The sequence below is a fragment of the Piliocolobus tephrosceles genome, chromosome 1, assembly GCF_002776525.5.
Source record: "Piliocolobus tephrosceles isolate RC106 chromosome 1, ASM277652v3, whole genome shotgun sequence".
Classification (NCBI taxonomy): Eukaryota; Metazoa; Chordata; class Mammalia; order Primates; family Cercopithecidae; genus Piliocolobus; species Piliocolobus tephrosceles.
Window position 1 is genome coordinate 201795820 of NC_045434.1, and position 18342 is coordinate 201814161.

The 18342-nt window shown below is 40.1% G+C and overlaps 1 protein-coding gene across 13 annotated transcripts in view; it reads left to right on the forward strand.

Annotated features, from left to right (window-relative positions):
• The window catches only part of EIF4G3 (eukaryotic translation initiation factor 4 gamma 3), a 371961-nt gene that overhangs the window by 317491 nt on the left and 36128 nt on the right, over positions 1-18342 (forward strand). For all 13 annotated transcript variants that reach the window (XM_023219748.2, XM_023219746.1, XM_023219747.1 and 10 more), the window contains 7 exons: positions 1251-1355; positions 3178-3310; positions 5864-5958; positions 7960-8053; positions 9341-9458; positions 12232-12452; positions 14509-14624. In XM_023219748.2, the coding sequence (XP_023075516.1) occupies positions 1251-1355; positions 3178-3310; positions 5864-5958; positions 7960-8053; positions 9341-9458; positions 12232-12452; positions 14509-14624 (882 nt within the window). The remainder of the gene's footprint in view (positions 1-1250; positions 1356-3177; positions 3311-5863; positions 5959-7959; positions 8054-9340; positions 9459-12231; positions 12453-14508; positions 14625-18342) is intronic.

An 18342-nucleotide genomic window follows, 5' to 3' on the forward strand; every position in this document is an offset into this window, starting at 1 on the left:
AAAAATACAAAATTAGCCAGGCGTGGTGGCGCATGCACGTAATCCCAGCTCCTCTTGAGGCTGAGACAGGAGAATTGCCTGAACCTAGGAGGTGCAGGTTGCAGTGAGCCATCGCACTCCAGCCTGGACAACAGGAGCGAAACTCCCTCTCAAAAAAAAAAAAGTAACAGGGTCTTACCCTGTCACCCAATTTTTTTTTCCTTTTTTTTTTTTTACTTTTCGTAGAGATGAGGGGTCTCACTTAGTTGCCCAGGCTGGTCTTAAACTCCTGGCTTCAAGCCATCCTCTTGCCTTGGCCTCCCTAACTGCTAGGATTACAGGTATGAGTCACTGTGCCTAGCCCCTTGGGTCTCTTTAGGAAGGCCATAGGAAGCTATAGCATAACATTTCCATTTATATTAGTGCCTGTAATTAATCACATGACCAAAGCCAGCTGCCAGGAGCCTAGAAAAATGTAGTCTTTATTTTAGGTGGTCATATGAACAACTAAAAATTCTACCACATGGCCAGGCAGAGTGACTCATAATCCTAATACTTTGGGAGGCTGAGGCAGAAGGATTGCTTGAGCTCAGCCGTTTGAGACCAGCCTGGGTAACATAGTGAGATTTCATATCTCAAAAAAATCATACACACAGAAAAATTTAGCTAAGTGTAGTGGCGTATGCCTGTGGTCCCAGCTACTTGGGAAGCTGAGGCGGACAGATGACTTAAGCCCAGAAGATTGAGGCTGCGGTAAGCCATAATTGACCCACTGCACTCACAACTGGGTGACAGAACAAGACCCTGTCTAAAAAAAATAAAAATAAAAATTCTACCACATTATATTTTCGCTATAAATTGATATTCCTAGACCATTTTAAAAACTACATGGGCTGGACGCAGTGACTAATGCCTGAAATTCCAGCACTTTGAGAGGCCAAGGCTGGAGGATCACTTGAGCCCAGGAGTTCAAGACCAGCCTCAGCAACATAATGAGACCCCATCTCTACAAAAACTTAAAAGATTAGCCAGGCATAGTGGCATGTTCCTGTAGTCCCAGCTACTCTAGAGGCTGAGGTGGGATCGGTTGAGCCTGAGAGGTATAAGCTGCAGTGAGCTGTGATTGTGCCTCTGCACTCCATCCTGGGCAACAGAGTGAGACCCCATCTCTAAGAAAATAAATAGATAACTACATAAATAAATACCTGTAACATGGGAAAATTATATTTAAGTTTCTCAGACAGGAGTACTAATGATTTTGTCTCTTGCAGCCACGTATGGACCAGTACTTTAATCAGATGGAGAAAATTGTGAAAGAAAGAAAAACCTCATCTAGGATTCGGTTCATGCTTCAAGATGTAATAGACCTAAGGCTGGTGAGTGGGGAAAAAAAATAATACGCTTACTGGTCCAGTCTCTTTAAAGGAATTGGACTGGGGAAGGATGTCCTGTTGTTTACATGTGTAAAGTCAGTGCTTTTGCTTCAGGACTTTCAGAACTTGAATTGGCAAACTTCCAGTGGGAGAGTTCTGAGGAAGGACAGAAGTCCTATTGCCAGTTACGTGCTGCTTCTCCTTACTCTGATTATCAAACCATATTTTGTTTTTGCTTTGTTTTTTTTTTTTTTTGTTTGTTTGTTTTGTTTTTTTGAGACATAGTCTCACTCTGTCGCCCAGACTGGAGTGCAGTGGCTCAGTTTCAGCTCACTGCAACCTCCGCCTCCCAGGTTCAGGTGATGCTACCGCCTCAGCCTCCCAAGTAGCTGGGATTACCGGCACATGTCCCCACACCTGGGCAATTTTTGTAATTTTAGTGGAGATGGGGTTTCACGCTGTTGGCCAAGCTGGTCTGGAACTCCTGACCTCAAGCCTCCCAAAGTGCTGGGATTACAGGAGTGAGCCACTGTGCCCAGCCACTTGCAATTTTGTAATCAGCCATTCTGAATTCAAACTCCATTCAAATTTAAATTCAATTAAATTTAGTCTTTGTAAGCTAAATAATCAGCAAGTCTCATCTCTACAGTAAATACATTTAACTCTCTGAGCCTTACATTTTTAATCTCTAAAACGAGGATGTTGCCTGCCTTGTAGATTTGTTGTAAAGAGTCAGTGGAATAATTATGTAAAGTGCCCAGCTCAGATATTGGTGTTTTCTTCTCTTTCGTTTTTCCTGTGACCCTGCTATTCTGCTGCTGTTTTTGTTTCGTTTTTTTTTTTTTTTTTCTCATTTATCTTACCAGGTGCTGTTTTTGTTACTACTACTTTTCTCTTTTTTAAGTTTAACACCTACAGGGAGTTACTCTTTTGTAAGTTTCACTCCGACAGGGAATATACTACATCACTAGAGAAAGTGAACAAAGCCCTACCTCTTATTTCTATCTACCCAGGCCAGATAGCATTGATGATGATTCTTTATCTTGCTGAGACTAGATGTGATCCTTACGATCCTTCATATTACGAAAGCCACCACTAGTTGATCAGAATTTGCATTCTGATTTAAACCTGTTTCCCATTCTTGCCTCTAGCTAATATAAATAAATATAAAAAATGTCTCCACCCATGTTATCAGCCGCTTCTACGTATATCAGATTTTGGGACTGTTGCTAGGGAGAGAAGGGAGAAGTATAATTATAAAGTGACAACTTATTTTGTCCTTAATACAGGGGATAACCAAAGGGCAGAGTGGTGTGGACCTTTGTGTAGAATATCAGAACCATGATATTGGAGAAAGAAAAGCAGGAGTCATCCTTGACTTAGAACCCTTATGGAGTGTGGTATGATCTGAGTAGTAATCCCACAGATTAAGGCAAGGCCAAGAAATCCTCGTCATTTTTACTTTTCTCTCCTCCTTTCAAATGTACAAAATACTGATACAGATAAAATCTGTTTAGTCCACAGAGAAATATATGCCATGCTTAAAAATATAATAATAAATTTGGGCCGTCTTTCACCCTGTTCTTTGTATCCACTGGCTGTTGGAATATGTAGTATACAGTTGGTCAGGTTTGATTGAGAAGATTTTAATTCTTTAGCTCTAATCCTAAACTGCTCATAGTGTCATCTATAAGATACATGAGAAACTACCATAATACAGCTTTTGTAGGTATTTTGTACTTTTCCAGTAGTAAAAATTACAAATTTTTAAATTTTAAAAAATTTTCAGTTATCTGGCAGATAACCTTATTTTCGACTTTTATAGTGCAATTGGGTATCTCGAAGAGCAGATCAAGGGCCTAAAACTATCGAACAGATTCACAAAGAAGCTAAAATAGAAGAACAAGAAGAGCAAAGGAAGGTCCAGCAGCTCATGACCAAAGAGAAGAGAAGACCAGGTGAGGCCAGAATCCACCAGAGTTTACAGAACTTGGAAGTTTCACGAATACATATTAAAAATTATCTATTTATAGGTGTAAAATGAGATCAGAAAGAATAGCCCAAAGAATAGAGTGGTGATTGTTAGGTGAAGCAGTTTCACCTGAAGAGTAAAGTTATTGAGTAAAAGTAGAAAATGCAGGAACAAAGCATGATGTCTTTCACTACTTAAAAGCCAGTAAGCAGTAAGACTTTATTGAGCATCTTCTATATATTCAGAATTGGTGAGACTAGAAAAAGAAGTGGAAAATGTGGTTACTTCCCTCTCAAAGTGTACAGTTTATCTGGTAAGGTAAAACTTTTGACAAGCAAAAGAGGAACATTTGTTAAGCAAATAGAAGATAGTATCAATTATGAAATGTAGTCTCCATTAAGTGTTAAAATTTAGAGGAAAAGAAGAGAGACAGACAGCTGAAAGAAAACTTTATTTAAGAAAGGGGCACTTTGTAGCAGGCTGGGCATGGTGGCTCATGCCTGTAATCCCAGCACTTTGGGAGGCTGAGGTTGGTGGATCATTTGTGTTCAGGAGTTTGAGACTAGCCTGACCACCATGGTGAAACCCCATCTCTACTAAAAAATTTGCTAGATATAGTGGTGTGTGCCTGTAGTCCCAGATACTCAGGAGGCTGAGGCAGGAGAATCACTTGAACCCAGGAGTTGGAGGTTGCAGTGAGCCGCAATTGCACCACTGCACTCCAGCCTGGTGAACAGAGTGAGACTACATCTCAAAAAATAAATAAATAAATAAAAAGAAAGAGACATGCAAAAAAAGTGAAAGATGAAATAGAAGGCATTTTAAACCTGGGACAATAGTCCATTTACTAAGTTTAGGAACACTGGAAAAGAAAACCTTTTTCAGAGGGAAATGATAATTTTCTGGCTGATAGTAAATACTTCGTAACCATTAGTTATTGTCACAGACACAGTAGAGCTTATAGTGAAATTGTTAGGAGAGATGAATTCTGCAGAGAAGAAAATTTAGTTTCAGGTTTCTTGAGATACCACACTTACCTTCCTCACTCTAGTACCTGCTGCAGTGCCTTTTGGGTAATAACTTTTATTTATCATTGAACCAGATTGAGAGGGAAAAGGAGTAGATATCAAAGCCTAATTCATGGAGGGTATTCACATATGACTAAAGGAAGAAAAGAACTCTTGGAAAAGTGACAGATAAGAGCAAGTGGAGAGAAAGGACTAAGATACAAGTGTCATAGAAACAAGGAAGAAGCAAGTCTGTTTATGATCAGTAATATCAGATAGCACAGAGAAAATCAAGAAGTATGTTAGGACCAGAAAAGCTTTTGGATAGACAGGTGATCTTTCAATTTATTAATTCATTCAGCAAGTATTTATTGTCTGTCACTTAAAAAGGTACCCAAAGCCCTTTCCATCATGTGGCTTACATCTTATGGTAGAGGGGAGAGAGGAGACAATAAATAATAAATACTTAAATAAAATATATCATTTGTCAAATAAATTTGTAGAAAAAGCAAGGAGAAGGGACTAGGGAGTGCAAATCCTGGCGAGTAGGATGCAGTTTTAAATAGGAAAATTGGGGAAAATATAAAAGTTGGTATTGTTTGAGCAAAGACCTGAAGCAAGTGAGGGTGTTAAATCATGTGGAAATGTGGGGAAAGAGACTTTTAGGCAAAGGGAGTAGTAAGTACAAAGACCCTGAAGCAGCATTTTCAAGGAACAGCAATGGGGCCAGTGCAGCTGAACCTAAGAAGGGCCTGACTGGGAGAGTGGTAGAAGATGGGGACTGAGAGGCAACAGGAGCCAGATTATTTAGAGGCCATTTGTAAGGAATCTTCTCTTTTTCTCTGAATGAGATAGAAAGATATCAGAAGTGTTTTGAACAAAAAAGTGGCAGAATCTTGTACTTTACTGGGATCACACTGGCTGCCATGATGAGCACAGCTGAAGGTAGAAGCAGGAAGGCCAAAACAGGTCTCTACAGTAATCTAGGAAAGGGGTGTTGGTGGCTTAAACAAAACTGCTAATGTTGTTAGTAGATTCTGAATGTATTGTATAGGTTTAACTGACAAGGTTTACTGACAAAAATTGGATATGAAGTATGAAAGAGGAGTCAAGGTTTTCCGCCTGAGCAGCTGAAATGTTGGAGAAGCAGGTTTGGGAAATAATCAAAGCATACTTCTGTCATTTGACCCCATTAAATACAATATACTTTAGAATAAATAATTTCCATCTGACTTCTCCCAAAGTGTTCTAGTCATTAATTCTGTGAATACTGGATTTGGCCCTGCCTTCTCCAGCACCAGATATTCATTTGTGTCAGTTGTTTGTTTGTAGGTCGGTAATGTTTCATGGGTGAGCCAAAATAAGCCGTGCTTCTGCATATATTTTCCTGCCGTGGGATTAAAGATACTGTCATCAATGCTTTAACAGCTTCTGTTGTCTTTCTTCTTGGTTTTGATGAAAATATTGCTCACTCTTTCAGTGTCCAACTGACTTGAGACAGATGAGAGACTGACACTCTGTTCTCCTTGCAGGTGTCCAGAGAGTGGATGAAGGTGGGTGGAACACTGTACAAGGGGCCAAGAACAGTCGGGTACTGGACCCCTCAAAATTCCTAAAAATCACTAAGGTGAGTCTGACATTTAAAGTACAATTGACACTCTCCTTTGATGCCTTTGATATTAAACACACACACAATTTACAATAGTTGCAGAACACGAGTCTCAAAAGTACTTATTTATGTAAAACAGCAATATTGCAAATCCATGGGGTGGTTGTTTTTTAATGCATTTTTCTTCAAATTGCTATTGATCAATGTATTCTACATACTCATTTCTGCTTCTATAAGGGTTTATTAAAGAGAGAGAGACTAGATTACTTCTTAGACATAAGATGCTTAATATAAGAGAGGTAATAAAGATATTTTAGAAGCCTAAGTCAATTGCAGGCTTTTACACAATGTATCCATAGCTCTGGGGAAAAAAGCAATCACCTGTTTAAACCTTACCATGAAAGCTTTGCCTTATCCAAGGCCTAAAGGAAACCACAGAGGGCCTACTAGAAATCATTCTGTAGTAAGGATTTAATAGACTCTGCTTTCCTCTCTTTTGAGAGTCTGTGGGCAGTAAGAGGAAGAAACTCTGTAGCAGGTATTTTCAGCAGTAAAAGTTGATCATGTAAGTAGAATGAAGAACTTTGGAGAATGTAGAGAAAGCAGTATTAAATATGATAAGAGTGGAAATTTCTAAAGTCCAGTGGGTTTTCCAAATCGTTTGCAAGTCTAGTTTGATCCGTATACTTTCCATAGTTCTGAAAACTGGCACCCTGCTAGCAAAATACTGAAGACAATCAAAACTAATGTGAAAATACCACATGAAAGAAGATAACTGACAAGAAATATTAAGAAAAATCTTTAAGAAAATTGGAATAAAATGGGCTATGTCATTTGCACCTCACAGTTTTGTCGAAGCTTTGCTTCATGATAGAAAATTCTCCCTCTGGATATCTCTTAATAATGTAATTAGCTAAGATCCTTTTCTCCAAGATTCTGGTACTTTCTTCTAGTTGTTTATATCTCAGAGCAAGAATTCCATTGCTGAATACAGTTTGAGTCTTACCCATCTCCATTTCCATCTAGAGACAGTTTTAACCAAAAGTTTATGTTTAAAGAAGTCCTCCAGCATTTTGAAAAATGTGTCAGTATTTAATAACAACGTTTGTATTTTTAAATATTATGCTTTCCGTGCTTGGATACTATAAAAACAATGCTGGTATCAAATCTCCAACATTACTACTTTAATATTTTTAAGTATGTAAATTGTTAATAAACTTTGTGTATTCAGATAGTTATACTGGAGGTACTATACATGAGTATCCTAGAACAAAACTATTAAACATATTTATTGTTAATTGGGAGAGGTTTGTGTGAAAGCACATTATATAGCATAGCAACATACTATGAGCTGTCAGAACATAGAAATATCTTTTTTACAAAGAGCTACATTACAGCTTTTATGTTATATTTATTTTATAATAACATAATGCATACAGCGTAATCTTATTTCACTTGTAGTAAAGGTGTGCTTGGAAGATTAAACGTGAGATATCAGGCACCTTAACTTCCTACGCTCACTGCCTAACATTCCAATGTCTGTCTTCTTATTCTTTGTTGAATACTCACATCCCACTGCTTGTCTCTAGCCCCAACATGAAATTTTTGTGTCTGTTGATCTGTGTTCTGACAGTCATGTAAAGACACTAATGAATTAATTTTGTGGTATTTGTGTTTTTTTCTTTTTAAAATTAATGGGTAGTGTACAAGAAGAATGATTAGAAACTGCTTATTACAGTTAGCAAATTCATAAACCATCTTAAACAGGAGGACCTGGATGCATTCTCTAGACCAAACAGTATTTTATGGAAACTGGAGTCCAAGGAAGTGCTTCAGGGGCCACATGGATCCCAGTTTAATGAGAACAGCTCCAATTTCTGTTTCTATTAAATTGGCATTCCAAACAAATTTTTTGTTGCTAAAATTGGTTCTACTTCACTGAAGAAGAAAAAAAAATAAAAGAAAAGCTATTCTTCTAGAATATTTCCTATAACTGACTTGTGGTCCCTTATGTTACAGCCTACAATTGATGAAAAAATTCAGCTGGTACCTAAAGCACAGCTAGGCAGCTGGGGAAAAGGCAGCAGTGGTGGAGCAAAGGCAAGCGAGACTGGTAAGTGTGCAGTGTTCCTCCTCAAACCTGGCTGTGGCTTGTTAGCATTCGCCTCACAGCACATTCCCATAGTCATCGAATGATGGTTTTAGGGAAAGATGTGTAGACTAATCATGCCTAAAATTTTATTGGTAGCCCTTTCCTTTCAACATAGATCCTTTCTCAGGATCCTTAAATAATTTTAAGCATTTTAAAAACAAATTTCAGTTCATTCATTTAGGCTAATTAAGACCTTTGTTTATTGATTTATTTTTATTTTATGTATTTATTTTTTTGAGATTGGATCCCACTATGTCACCCAGGCTGGAGTGTAGTAGCATGATCACAGCTCACCACAGCCTCAACCACCTAGGTTCAAGCAATCTTCCTGCCTCAGTCTCCTGAGTAGCTGGGACTACCGGCACACGCCATCACACCTGACTGATTTTTTTTTTTTTTTTTTTGTAGAGATGGAGTCTCACTGTGTTGTCTAGGCTAGTCTTGCACTCCTGGGCTCCAGTGATCCTCCCACCTTGGCCTCCTGAGTGCTGGGATTACAGTTGTGAGCCACACTCAGCCGCTAAGACCTTAATTTTTTAGGTTCCTTTTTGTAGTTGTTGACAAATTTAATATAGCTAGAGAAACTACTGGGACCTCAAATTAAAAGGGAAACTCATTGTGTTGAGGAAAGAATCTTAATATGCAGGTGCATTTACTGTAATTTTAGGGAGTTATAAAAGAATAAAGAAATATTGTTCAAAATCTTTTTTGAAAATCAGATTTTGAGAGATTTGACCTGAAGACCAAAGATGTTTGGATCATCACGAACACATCCTATTAACTGAGGAAGCCCAATGGAAAGAACAAAAAAGTTCAATGTTAACCTACTTCCCATATGTCCCTTCTACTAAGTAATTTCAGCCTTTTTTCTTTAAATTTTAAAAAATGTCATTATTCAGTAAAACCCACGTGCATATTTGTACACACATGAGATTGAAGCATTTGTGTTGGTTAGCTTTGTTAAAGTTTTGTTCTGTTTTTGCTCGCCTTCTCCCTCTATTTGCCACTCCCACCCGTTTACTATGTTCTTAAAGGAACAAATGGTTGTAATAAATTAAACTCTTTGTTACATGCAAATTCCTTCTAACACTTTGCTTCTCAGAATATGGTAGAGGGACCAGGAGATTGGCATCACCTAAGCTTGTTAGGAATGCCTGGTCTCAGGCCTCACCCAAGGATGCAGATGACTGATTATTTGCGTTTTAGTCATGTGATTTGTATTTTTTTCTAAATCCTTGACATGTGTAGATGCCTTACGGTCAAGTGCTTCCAGTTTAAACAGATTCTCTGCCCTGCAACCTCCAGCACCCTCAGGGTCCACGCCATCCACGTCTGTAGAGTTTGATTCCCGAAGGACCTTAACTAGGTGAGAACCCTGCTTTTTATGTCTACCCAAGGCCAGCCTGCTTGCCAGTATGTGTGGCAAGATAGGAACAAGGATTCTGATAGTAATCCTTATAGATGCATTCCTTTTATTCCTAAAGTTGATTTCCTTCTTTAATCTTCACACACACTATAATTCTAAGATAGGAAGATAATTGGGTGGTGGATTTGGGATGGGATAGGAGGGAAGGGATTCTTTTTTTTTTTCTTTTTTTGAGATGGGGTCTTGTACTATCGCCCAGGCTGGAGTGCAGTGGCATGATTTTGGCTCACTGCAAGCTCCACCTCCTGGGTTCACGCCATTCTCCTGCCTCGGCCTCCCGAGTAGCTGGGACTTCAGGCACCTGCCACCACGCCCGGCTAATTTTTTGTACTTTCAGTAGAGACAGGGTTTCACCGTGTTAGCCAGGATGATCATGATCTCCTGACCTTGTGATTGGCCCTCCTCGGCCTCCCAAAGTGCTGGGATTACGGGCGTGAGCCACTGTGCCTGGCTGGGAGGGAAGGGATTCTTAAGAAAGCTAGGCCCGGGCCGGGCACAGTGGCTCACGCCTGTAATCCCAGCACTTTGGGAGGCCGAGGCGGGTGGATCACGAGGTCAGGAGATCAAGACTACCCTGGCTAACACTGTGAAACCCCGTCTCTAATAAAAAATACAAAAAATTAGCCGGGCGTGGTGGCGGGCGCCTGTAGTCCCAGCTACTCGGGAGGCTGAGGCGGGAGAATGGCGTGAACCCGGGAGGCGGAGCTTGCAGTGAGCCGAGATCGTGCCACTGCACTCCAGCCTGGGAGACAGAGCGAGACCCCGTCTCAGAAAAAAAAAAAAAAAAAAAAAAAGAAAGCTAGGCCCACCCAAACAGCCCTGGAGGCATGTCTAGGGGCTCCCCAAGCTAATCCTCCAGATGCTCTAGAATCATGTAGCATTCTCAACTATGGGAATTAAAGAACGTGACAATCCACCCATTCATTTCTCTGTCACAGTGTTCTTCACGTTATATTTGAGGTTGTCCTTCATTTTTTGCTAGTCTCCGTATTTCACTGTCTTTCTACTTTTGCTTTTATAGGATTGATACAGTGAAGTATTCTGTTGGCTGGTTTACATACAATGAATGGGGACCCTGTAGTGCAGTCACAAAAAACAACATTTTTTACATAAGCACTTTCAGAACTGAAGTTTCTTTAAGCTCTAAAAATTTTTTTTAATTATTATTTTTTAGAGATAGCATCTTGCTATGTTGCCCAGGCTGGCATTGAACTCGTGGTCTCAGGCGGTCCTCCCATCAGGCTTTTTATTATTATTATTGTAATAAGTTTGATTAGGTAGACTTTGCAAACTGTGTTACTTATTCCCTTGACGACTTCTGAAACGAAGTATACTTAGCGTAAGTCAGCTTTTCATGATGATTCAGATTGTCATTGAGTATCACTTGTGGCGCTTTGCTCTGTCATAAATGTCCCCTAATGGTTCTGCTTCCTAAGCACTTGTGTACTTTCTTTCACAATAGTTAGACCATTCTCCTGCCTGAGTCTCTCCTTTTCCCTTTTAATTTGCTGCTTCTGGTCTACCATGAGCCAACAAACTGTTTGCCCAGCTGGTTAAAATTGTCTAAAAGAAGACGAAATCAGGAAATATGGAGAGTCTCTCTTAGAAGGAATAAAATATATGGCGTTAGCTAATCCAAGACAGCTTTTACTTGATTCTCAAATATTTTCCATGTTTCCAGTTTCTAAATAAAAAGGTACCATTGTATAAGTTCTAAGATAGTGATACCATGTTCTTATATTTGTTTCCCTTTCATTTGTGTAACTCATACTTTTATCATTGTCTTCTTTTTTCCTGAAAGATTTTTAAAAACTAAAATAAGAAATTGCCAAAATTAAGGCCAGGCATGGTGGCTCACGCCTGTAATCCCAGCAGTTTGGGAGGCCAAAGTGGGCAGATCACCTGAGGTCGGGAGTTCGAGACCAGCCTGACCACCATGGAGAAACCCTGTCTCTACTAAAAATACAGAATTAGTCAGGCATGGTGGTGCATGCCTGTAATCCCAGCTACTCAGGAGGCTGAGGCAAGAGAATCACTTGAACCTGGGAGGCAGAGGTTGTAGTAAGCTGAGATCACTCCATTGCACTCCAGCCTGGGCAACAAGAGTAAAACTCCATCTCAAAAAAGAAAAGAAAAAGAAATTACCAAAATTATCACTGACTTTTTTTTGAGACAGAGTCTCACTGTCGCCCAGCCTAGAGTGTGGTGGTGCAATCTTGGCTCACTGCAACTTCCTCCTCGCAGTTTCAGGCAATTCTCGTACCTCAGCCTCCCAAGTAGCTGGGATTACAGGCACCCACCACCAAATCCGGCTAATTTTTGTATTTTTAGTAGAGACACAGTTTCACCATGTTGACCAGGCTGGTCTTGAACTCCTGACCTCAAGTGATCTGCCCTGCTCGGCCTCCCAAAGTGCTGGGATTACAGGTGTGAGCCACCGTGCTTGGCCACCACTGACATTTTAAAGTATTAAGTAGTATCCCTTCAGAGAAAAAAGTTAAAACATCTTAATAAATATTCCCTTTAAAGTACTCTTTTACTTGTTTGTTGAATAAGCGGACTTTGAAATATAATTGGTGCCTCACACATCTAATGTTATCTGTGAAAAATTATTCTGCATACTTTCAGAAAGTCTTAGTGTTATTTTATAATTTGAATATGCAGGGGACATGGGCTTGTCTTTCCTTTGAAAAGTGTTGTTTTGTCTTTTAAGTCGTGGAAGTATGGGCAGGGAGAAGAATGATAAGCCCCTTCCATCTGCAACAGCTCGGCCAAATACTTTCATGAGGGGTGGCAGCAGTAAAGACCTGCTAGACAATCAGTCTCAAGAAGAGCAGCGGAGAGAGATGCTGGAGACCGTGAAGCAGCTCACAGGGGCTGTGGATGTGGAGAGGAACAGCACTGAGGCTGAGCGAAATAAAACAAGGGAGTCAGGTGAGAGACTTGGCTTAAACAGATGCAGATTCTGATTTGGGTTTTAAATTTGGAAGGAAAAATAAAAAGGAGACTGCCTGAGTAGATTTTAGAATCAACACATAATAGCAACGCATACCAGCATCTGAAGAGTTAAAGGGCATTTCATAGTTTTATGACAGTTCTCATTCCCTAGGTATGCCTTAGCTCGACAGTTTGTAAGTTTTCTCCATTCTTTATTAAATGTTATGGTGAGGAGGTCCTCCTGCTGTATTTTAAGCAATCTGAATTTCTTACAAGTCTGTAACATCCCACACTTTACGTGGCTGTTAGATTGTGTATGCTGTGAAGAGCCCCTCAAATGTGTGAAAATTCTCATTATTGAGCCACTGCAAGACAAACCAAAGAGAAGGTATTAGGTTATCTTTAGTCGCCTTCATCTTCCTTGGTAACCTATTGTTTTTGTATGCATTTAGCATGTGTATACTTAGAGGACTTGCTCAGATAATGCTCTAAAACTTGCTTCATGTATTTAACCTGTGTTTCAGTTTCCTTATCTTTTAAATGGGGATAAGTTGTATCTACCTTTTCAGGATATTATGAAAATTAAATAAGAAGTTAATACATGTAAATACGTAGAACATTACCTGATAAATACAAGGTTTTCAAAAAGTATTAAATGTTGTGATGACAAATATAGCAATGGAAAACAGTTTAAATTGAAGATTATTTTCAGCCTCTTTTAAATATTTATCATGAAGTTATTCCAGTTGTTTTTAGTATTTAGATAGCTTTCTAATTTGTTTCACTATTTAAATTGTTTCTCTTAACTGTAGTCCCTAAATGGATCTCAGAGACAAATTAAAGTGTCTTCTCCCACTTGGTGTTACTTTAGATAATACAGCTTTAGGGACGTGTGACTTTTTTTAATCTGTGGTGGATACTTTTGAAATATAACAAGTAGGCCGGGCGCGGTGGCTCAAGCCTGTAATCCCAGCACTTTGGGAGGCCGAGACGGGCGGATCACGAGGTCAGGAGATCGAGACCATCCTGGCTAACATGGTGAAACCCCGTCTCTACTAAAAAATACAAAAAACTAGCCGGGCACGGTGGCGGGCGCCTGTAGTCCCAGCTACCTGGGAGGCTGAGGCAGGAGAATGGCGTGAACCCGGGAGGCGGAGCTTGCAGTGAGCTGAGATCCCGGCCACTGTACTCCAGCCTGGGCCACAGAGCCAGACTCCGCCTCAAAAAAAAAAAAAAAAAAAAAGAAATATAACAAGCTAGGATATTAAAATACCTTGTGTGTAGTGAATAATGTAGCACAGCTGCTCTATGTGTTTTTATCTTCTGATTCATTTGTACATTTACCAGATGCACAGTAAGTGTGAGGCACTTGATCCCTGTTCTCGGCCTTCAGTCTGCTGAGTCAGAAAGACCTTTTTTAGTAATTCCACAGAAGACACAAACTGAGAAAGGTGCTATGAAGAAAGGAATTTAGTTCTAAGTGAATACTTAGAACTATCTGGTACCAAGGAGCTATGTAGAATTAGGGCAAGGGGAGGTTTCCTTCATCTGAAGGACCCATGGGAATGAAACAGGTTTGTAGACAGGGATGGGTGTGAAGCAGAGGGAAAGAGCACTCCGGACAGGATTACTATGAGCAGAGCTGTAGTAGGAATAGCCACGGTTTGTTCAAGCAGTAGTGTGGCTCAAGCTTAGTGGCAAGCAGGGCCCTGACCTGTGCAGGATTGTGAAGACCTCGTGAACTCTTCATCTTCGAAGCAATGGGGAGCAAGCATAATACAGAAAGGAACAAAAAAGCTTTAATTAGGAAAGTTTATCATGTTCCTAAATCTTATTCATTGTTATTGTAGATTATAAAGTTAGTGCAAATCTATTCTAAAACAAAAGGTTTCTGTATTCTGTTTAAATGTCTTGTATCTATTGTCTTGTAGCTATTAAATGCCTTTACTGTAAAAATAATGTAAAGTACATAATATTGTCAACCATAATCTCACTATTTTAATAGTAATTTTTATTATTTTTACTTTTTCTTTTTTGGGGGCCTCTCTAATAGCAAAACCAGAAATTTCAGCAGTGTCAGCTCCTGACAAGGCTGCATTATCAGAAGAGGAAATGGAGAGGAAGTCCAAATCTATCATTGATGAATTTCTACACATTAATGATTTTAAGGTAAATGAGATTAAAAAAAAAAAAGAAAAAAACAAAGTCCTTTGACAGTATATAATAGTTGGTTCTGGTCTAAATCAGGTGTCATTATGAACTGATAATACTTAGGTTGAGTAGGCCGGGCGCGGTGGCTCAAGCCTGTAATCCCAGCACTTTGGGAGGCTGAGACGGGCAGATCACGAGGTCAGGAGATCAAGACCATCCTGGCTAACACGGTGAAACCCCGTCTCTACTAAAAAATACAAAAATCTAGCCGGGCGAGGTGGCGGGCGCCTGTAGTCCCAGCTACTCCGGAGGCTGAGGCAGGAGAATGGCGTAAACCCAGGAGGCAGAGCTTGCAGTGAGCTGAGATCCAGCCACTGCACTCCAGCCTGGGCGACAGAGCGAGACTCCGTCTCAAAAAAAAAAAAAAAAAAAAATTTGGTTGAGTAATCCAAGTCCTACACAATTCAGTTTGCTTAACGCTGATGCATTTCTGCCAAGTACACTCTTTTAATTGTATACTATAATTTACAACATAGAGTGGTAGGCAGAGAGAATAAGTACCAGTCCTTCCCCACTAAAGGAAAACCAAATTGACTTCGATATTAAGGAGCAAAAACAACACATTATCATTATGAAGCATTTTTGGCACCCTGTATATAGCCGTCATGGTCTTTTTTTTTTTTTCTTTGAGACAGAGTCTTGCTCTGTTGCCCAGGCTGGAGTGCAGTGGCACAATCTCAGCTCACTGCAACCTCCACCTCCCAAGTTCAAGCAATTCTCCTACCTCACCCTCCCAAGTAGCTGGGACTACAGGTGCCTGTAACCATGCCCAGCTAATTTTTGTATTTTTAGAAGAGGCGGGGTTTCACCATTTTGGCCAGGCTGGTCTCAAACTCCTGACCTCAAATGATCCACCCACCTCGGGCTCCCAAAGTGCTGGGATTACAGGCCTGAGCCACCACACCCGGCCTGTTATGGTCTTTATAATCATTCTATCATCATTCTCATGTTAATCTTGAAATATGGCTGGCTTTACTTTTTCTTTATTTCATAAAACTGAGGCATAAAGAAACAAGCAACGTGCCAGGTCAGACAGCCTAAGCCAGAGATTTCAAGACAGGGCCTTGAATTTGCCCTTCTTTAACCCTACATGAGCCCTACAGTCTAGTGGCAGAGACAAACCATAAACAGATAACTCCACTAGCAGTTACTTAACTGTAGTTACGATAAATGCTGGTAGACATAGGTCTTAGGACAAATCCATTAGTGGGATCTAATTAAGTGATGTGAGGTCAGGAAAAGCTAGTCTGTTGAAACAGTCTTTGTTAAAGTACTTGCCAGATACATTAACTACTTTTGCCGCTTTGGCACTGTATTATTAAAAATTCTTTCGGCTGGGCGTGGTGGCTCACCCCTGTAATCCCAGCACTTTGGGAGGCCGAGGCAGGTGGATCACGAGGTCAAGAGATAGAGACTATCCTGGCTAACACAGTGAAACCCCGTCTCTACTAAAAAAAAAAAGCAAAAAAAATTAGCCGCGAGTGGTGGCGGGCGCCTGTAGTCCCAGCTACTTAGGAGGCTGAGGCAAGAGAATGGTGTGAACCTGGGAGGCAGAGCTTGCAGTGAGCTGAGATCGCACAACTGCACTCCAGCCTGGGCGACTGAGCGAGACTCCATCTCGGAAAAAAAAAAAAAAAAATTCAAGATTACTTGTTTTCTTGGCCAGGTGAGGTGGCTCATGCCTGTAATCCCAGCACCTTGGGAGGCTGAGGCAGGAGGATCACTTAAGCTCAGGAGTTTGAGACCAGCCTGGGCAAGATGATAAAGCCCCGTCTCTACAAAAACAACAATTAGCCGGGTGTGGTGGCATGCATCTGTAGTCCCAGCTACTCAGGAGGCTGAGATGGGAGGATCACTTAAAGCCCAGGAGGCAGAGGTTGCAGTGAGCCGAGATCATCCCACTGCATTCTATCCTGGGTGACAGAGTGAGATGTTGTCTCAAAAAAAAAAGAAAATATTACTTGTTTTCTTGACAGTGTAATCATCGTCTGCTTTCTATACACAGAAATCACCTTGGTTATCTATAGTTCAATCTTCTAAAGCCTTCAAGCCTCTGAAATTGTTCAAAATTCAGAAGAAGTAGAAGGAAGTTTTTGATGATGAGTGAGTGAGGTGGAGATGAGTGCTTTGCAGAAACTGTTGGAAATGTACCAAAGTAAATAAACATTAACTGGAAATAGCCAAAGAATAAACCTGATGTACTGTGATTCATCAGTTAGCTTCCTGGAAAATTAGGGGTATTCTTATAAATTGGCAGCATAGCCTTTTTCTTGCATGGAAGTAGGGAAATGTGAATGAATAGCAAAATACTAGAATGGCCAAGAAAGATGAAATGCCAAGACAGTAAGGAAGAAAACAGTGGAGACTGGCTTCAGATGTAGTTTGAAGGATGTACAAAGTCGATGACTAACCCTTTGAAAGGGGAAAAATATGATCCTGTGATGAACTGGAGGTATAGGGAGAAAAAGACCTTAGTAACACCTAAAGAGTACAATAAGAGGACTCTTTGGAGAATCAGGAGCCCTGGGCCAGGCTTGCAATACAGAAGGGGCAGAATTGTTCTATCTTTAGAATTTCACTGTGCAGTGTACAATCAACTGTGCCTGCAATATGGTAAAAAAAAAAACAAAAAACAAAAACAGATATTAACATTGGGCATTTACTGAGGACTTACTCTGTATTGGGTGCTGTTGTACATATTTGGTATGTATTAGTTGGTATCATCCTCGTAACATTCTCCTGAAGTTGATGTTATTATCATACCCATTTTTACAGATAAGGAAACTGAGGTGCAAAGATGTAAAGCAGCTTGTTCAAAATATTACTGCTAGTAAGTGGCAGATTCAGGATTGAAAGCTAAGTTTCTAGCTTCAGAGGAGAAAATGCTTTATCTCATACCTTTAGGGTATTAGTGTGTCAGGCTAAAGACTTAAAGAGCTGATCTTAAAAGTTTTTTTTCCAAATATCTTCCTAGTAGTTGCTATTGTTTTTAACAGTAATTCAAATTAATATTTATTGAGGATTTATTTTGTGCCTGGCACTGTGCCAAGTTCTTATATATATATTTTATATACATTCCTTGCAGTAACCCTAAAAACTTAAGCCCAAGAGATTAACTTAAGCTCCTAAACTCTACAGTAGTAAGTGGCAGAGCCAGGGTTCAAACATACCTCTATCTGACTCCACCGTGCATGTTTTTAGCCTCTATGCTATATATTTATTGAATACCTAAAGTGTGCCAGCCACATTTTAGGGGTTATGACTGGGTATACCATATTTGTAGTGAACAACAAAATCTGCTTCTATGGAGCTTACATTCCAGTGGGGAGATCCAGATAAATCTGGCCCTAAAGATAGGTAGTAAATTGATAAATAAACAGTAGCTACCAAAAAAACGCTTTCAGTGCCAGAAACTAAAATTATGTGATGTGATGGAGTCAGGGAAGAGGGAAGTATCATTTCAACTGGAAGTTCAAAGACAAGAAGAAGCAAACCATGAGAAAATCAGATGGAAGGGCAAGGTTATGAACTGCTGTGACACTATGAGTATCATGATATAGCTGGAAGTATTACCCTTGAAAACCAGCGCAAGACAAGAATGCCCTCTCTCACCACTCCTATTCAACACGGTACTGGCCAGGGTAATCAGGCTAGAGAAAGAAATAAAACATATTCA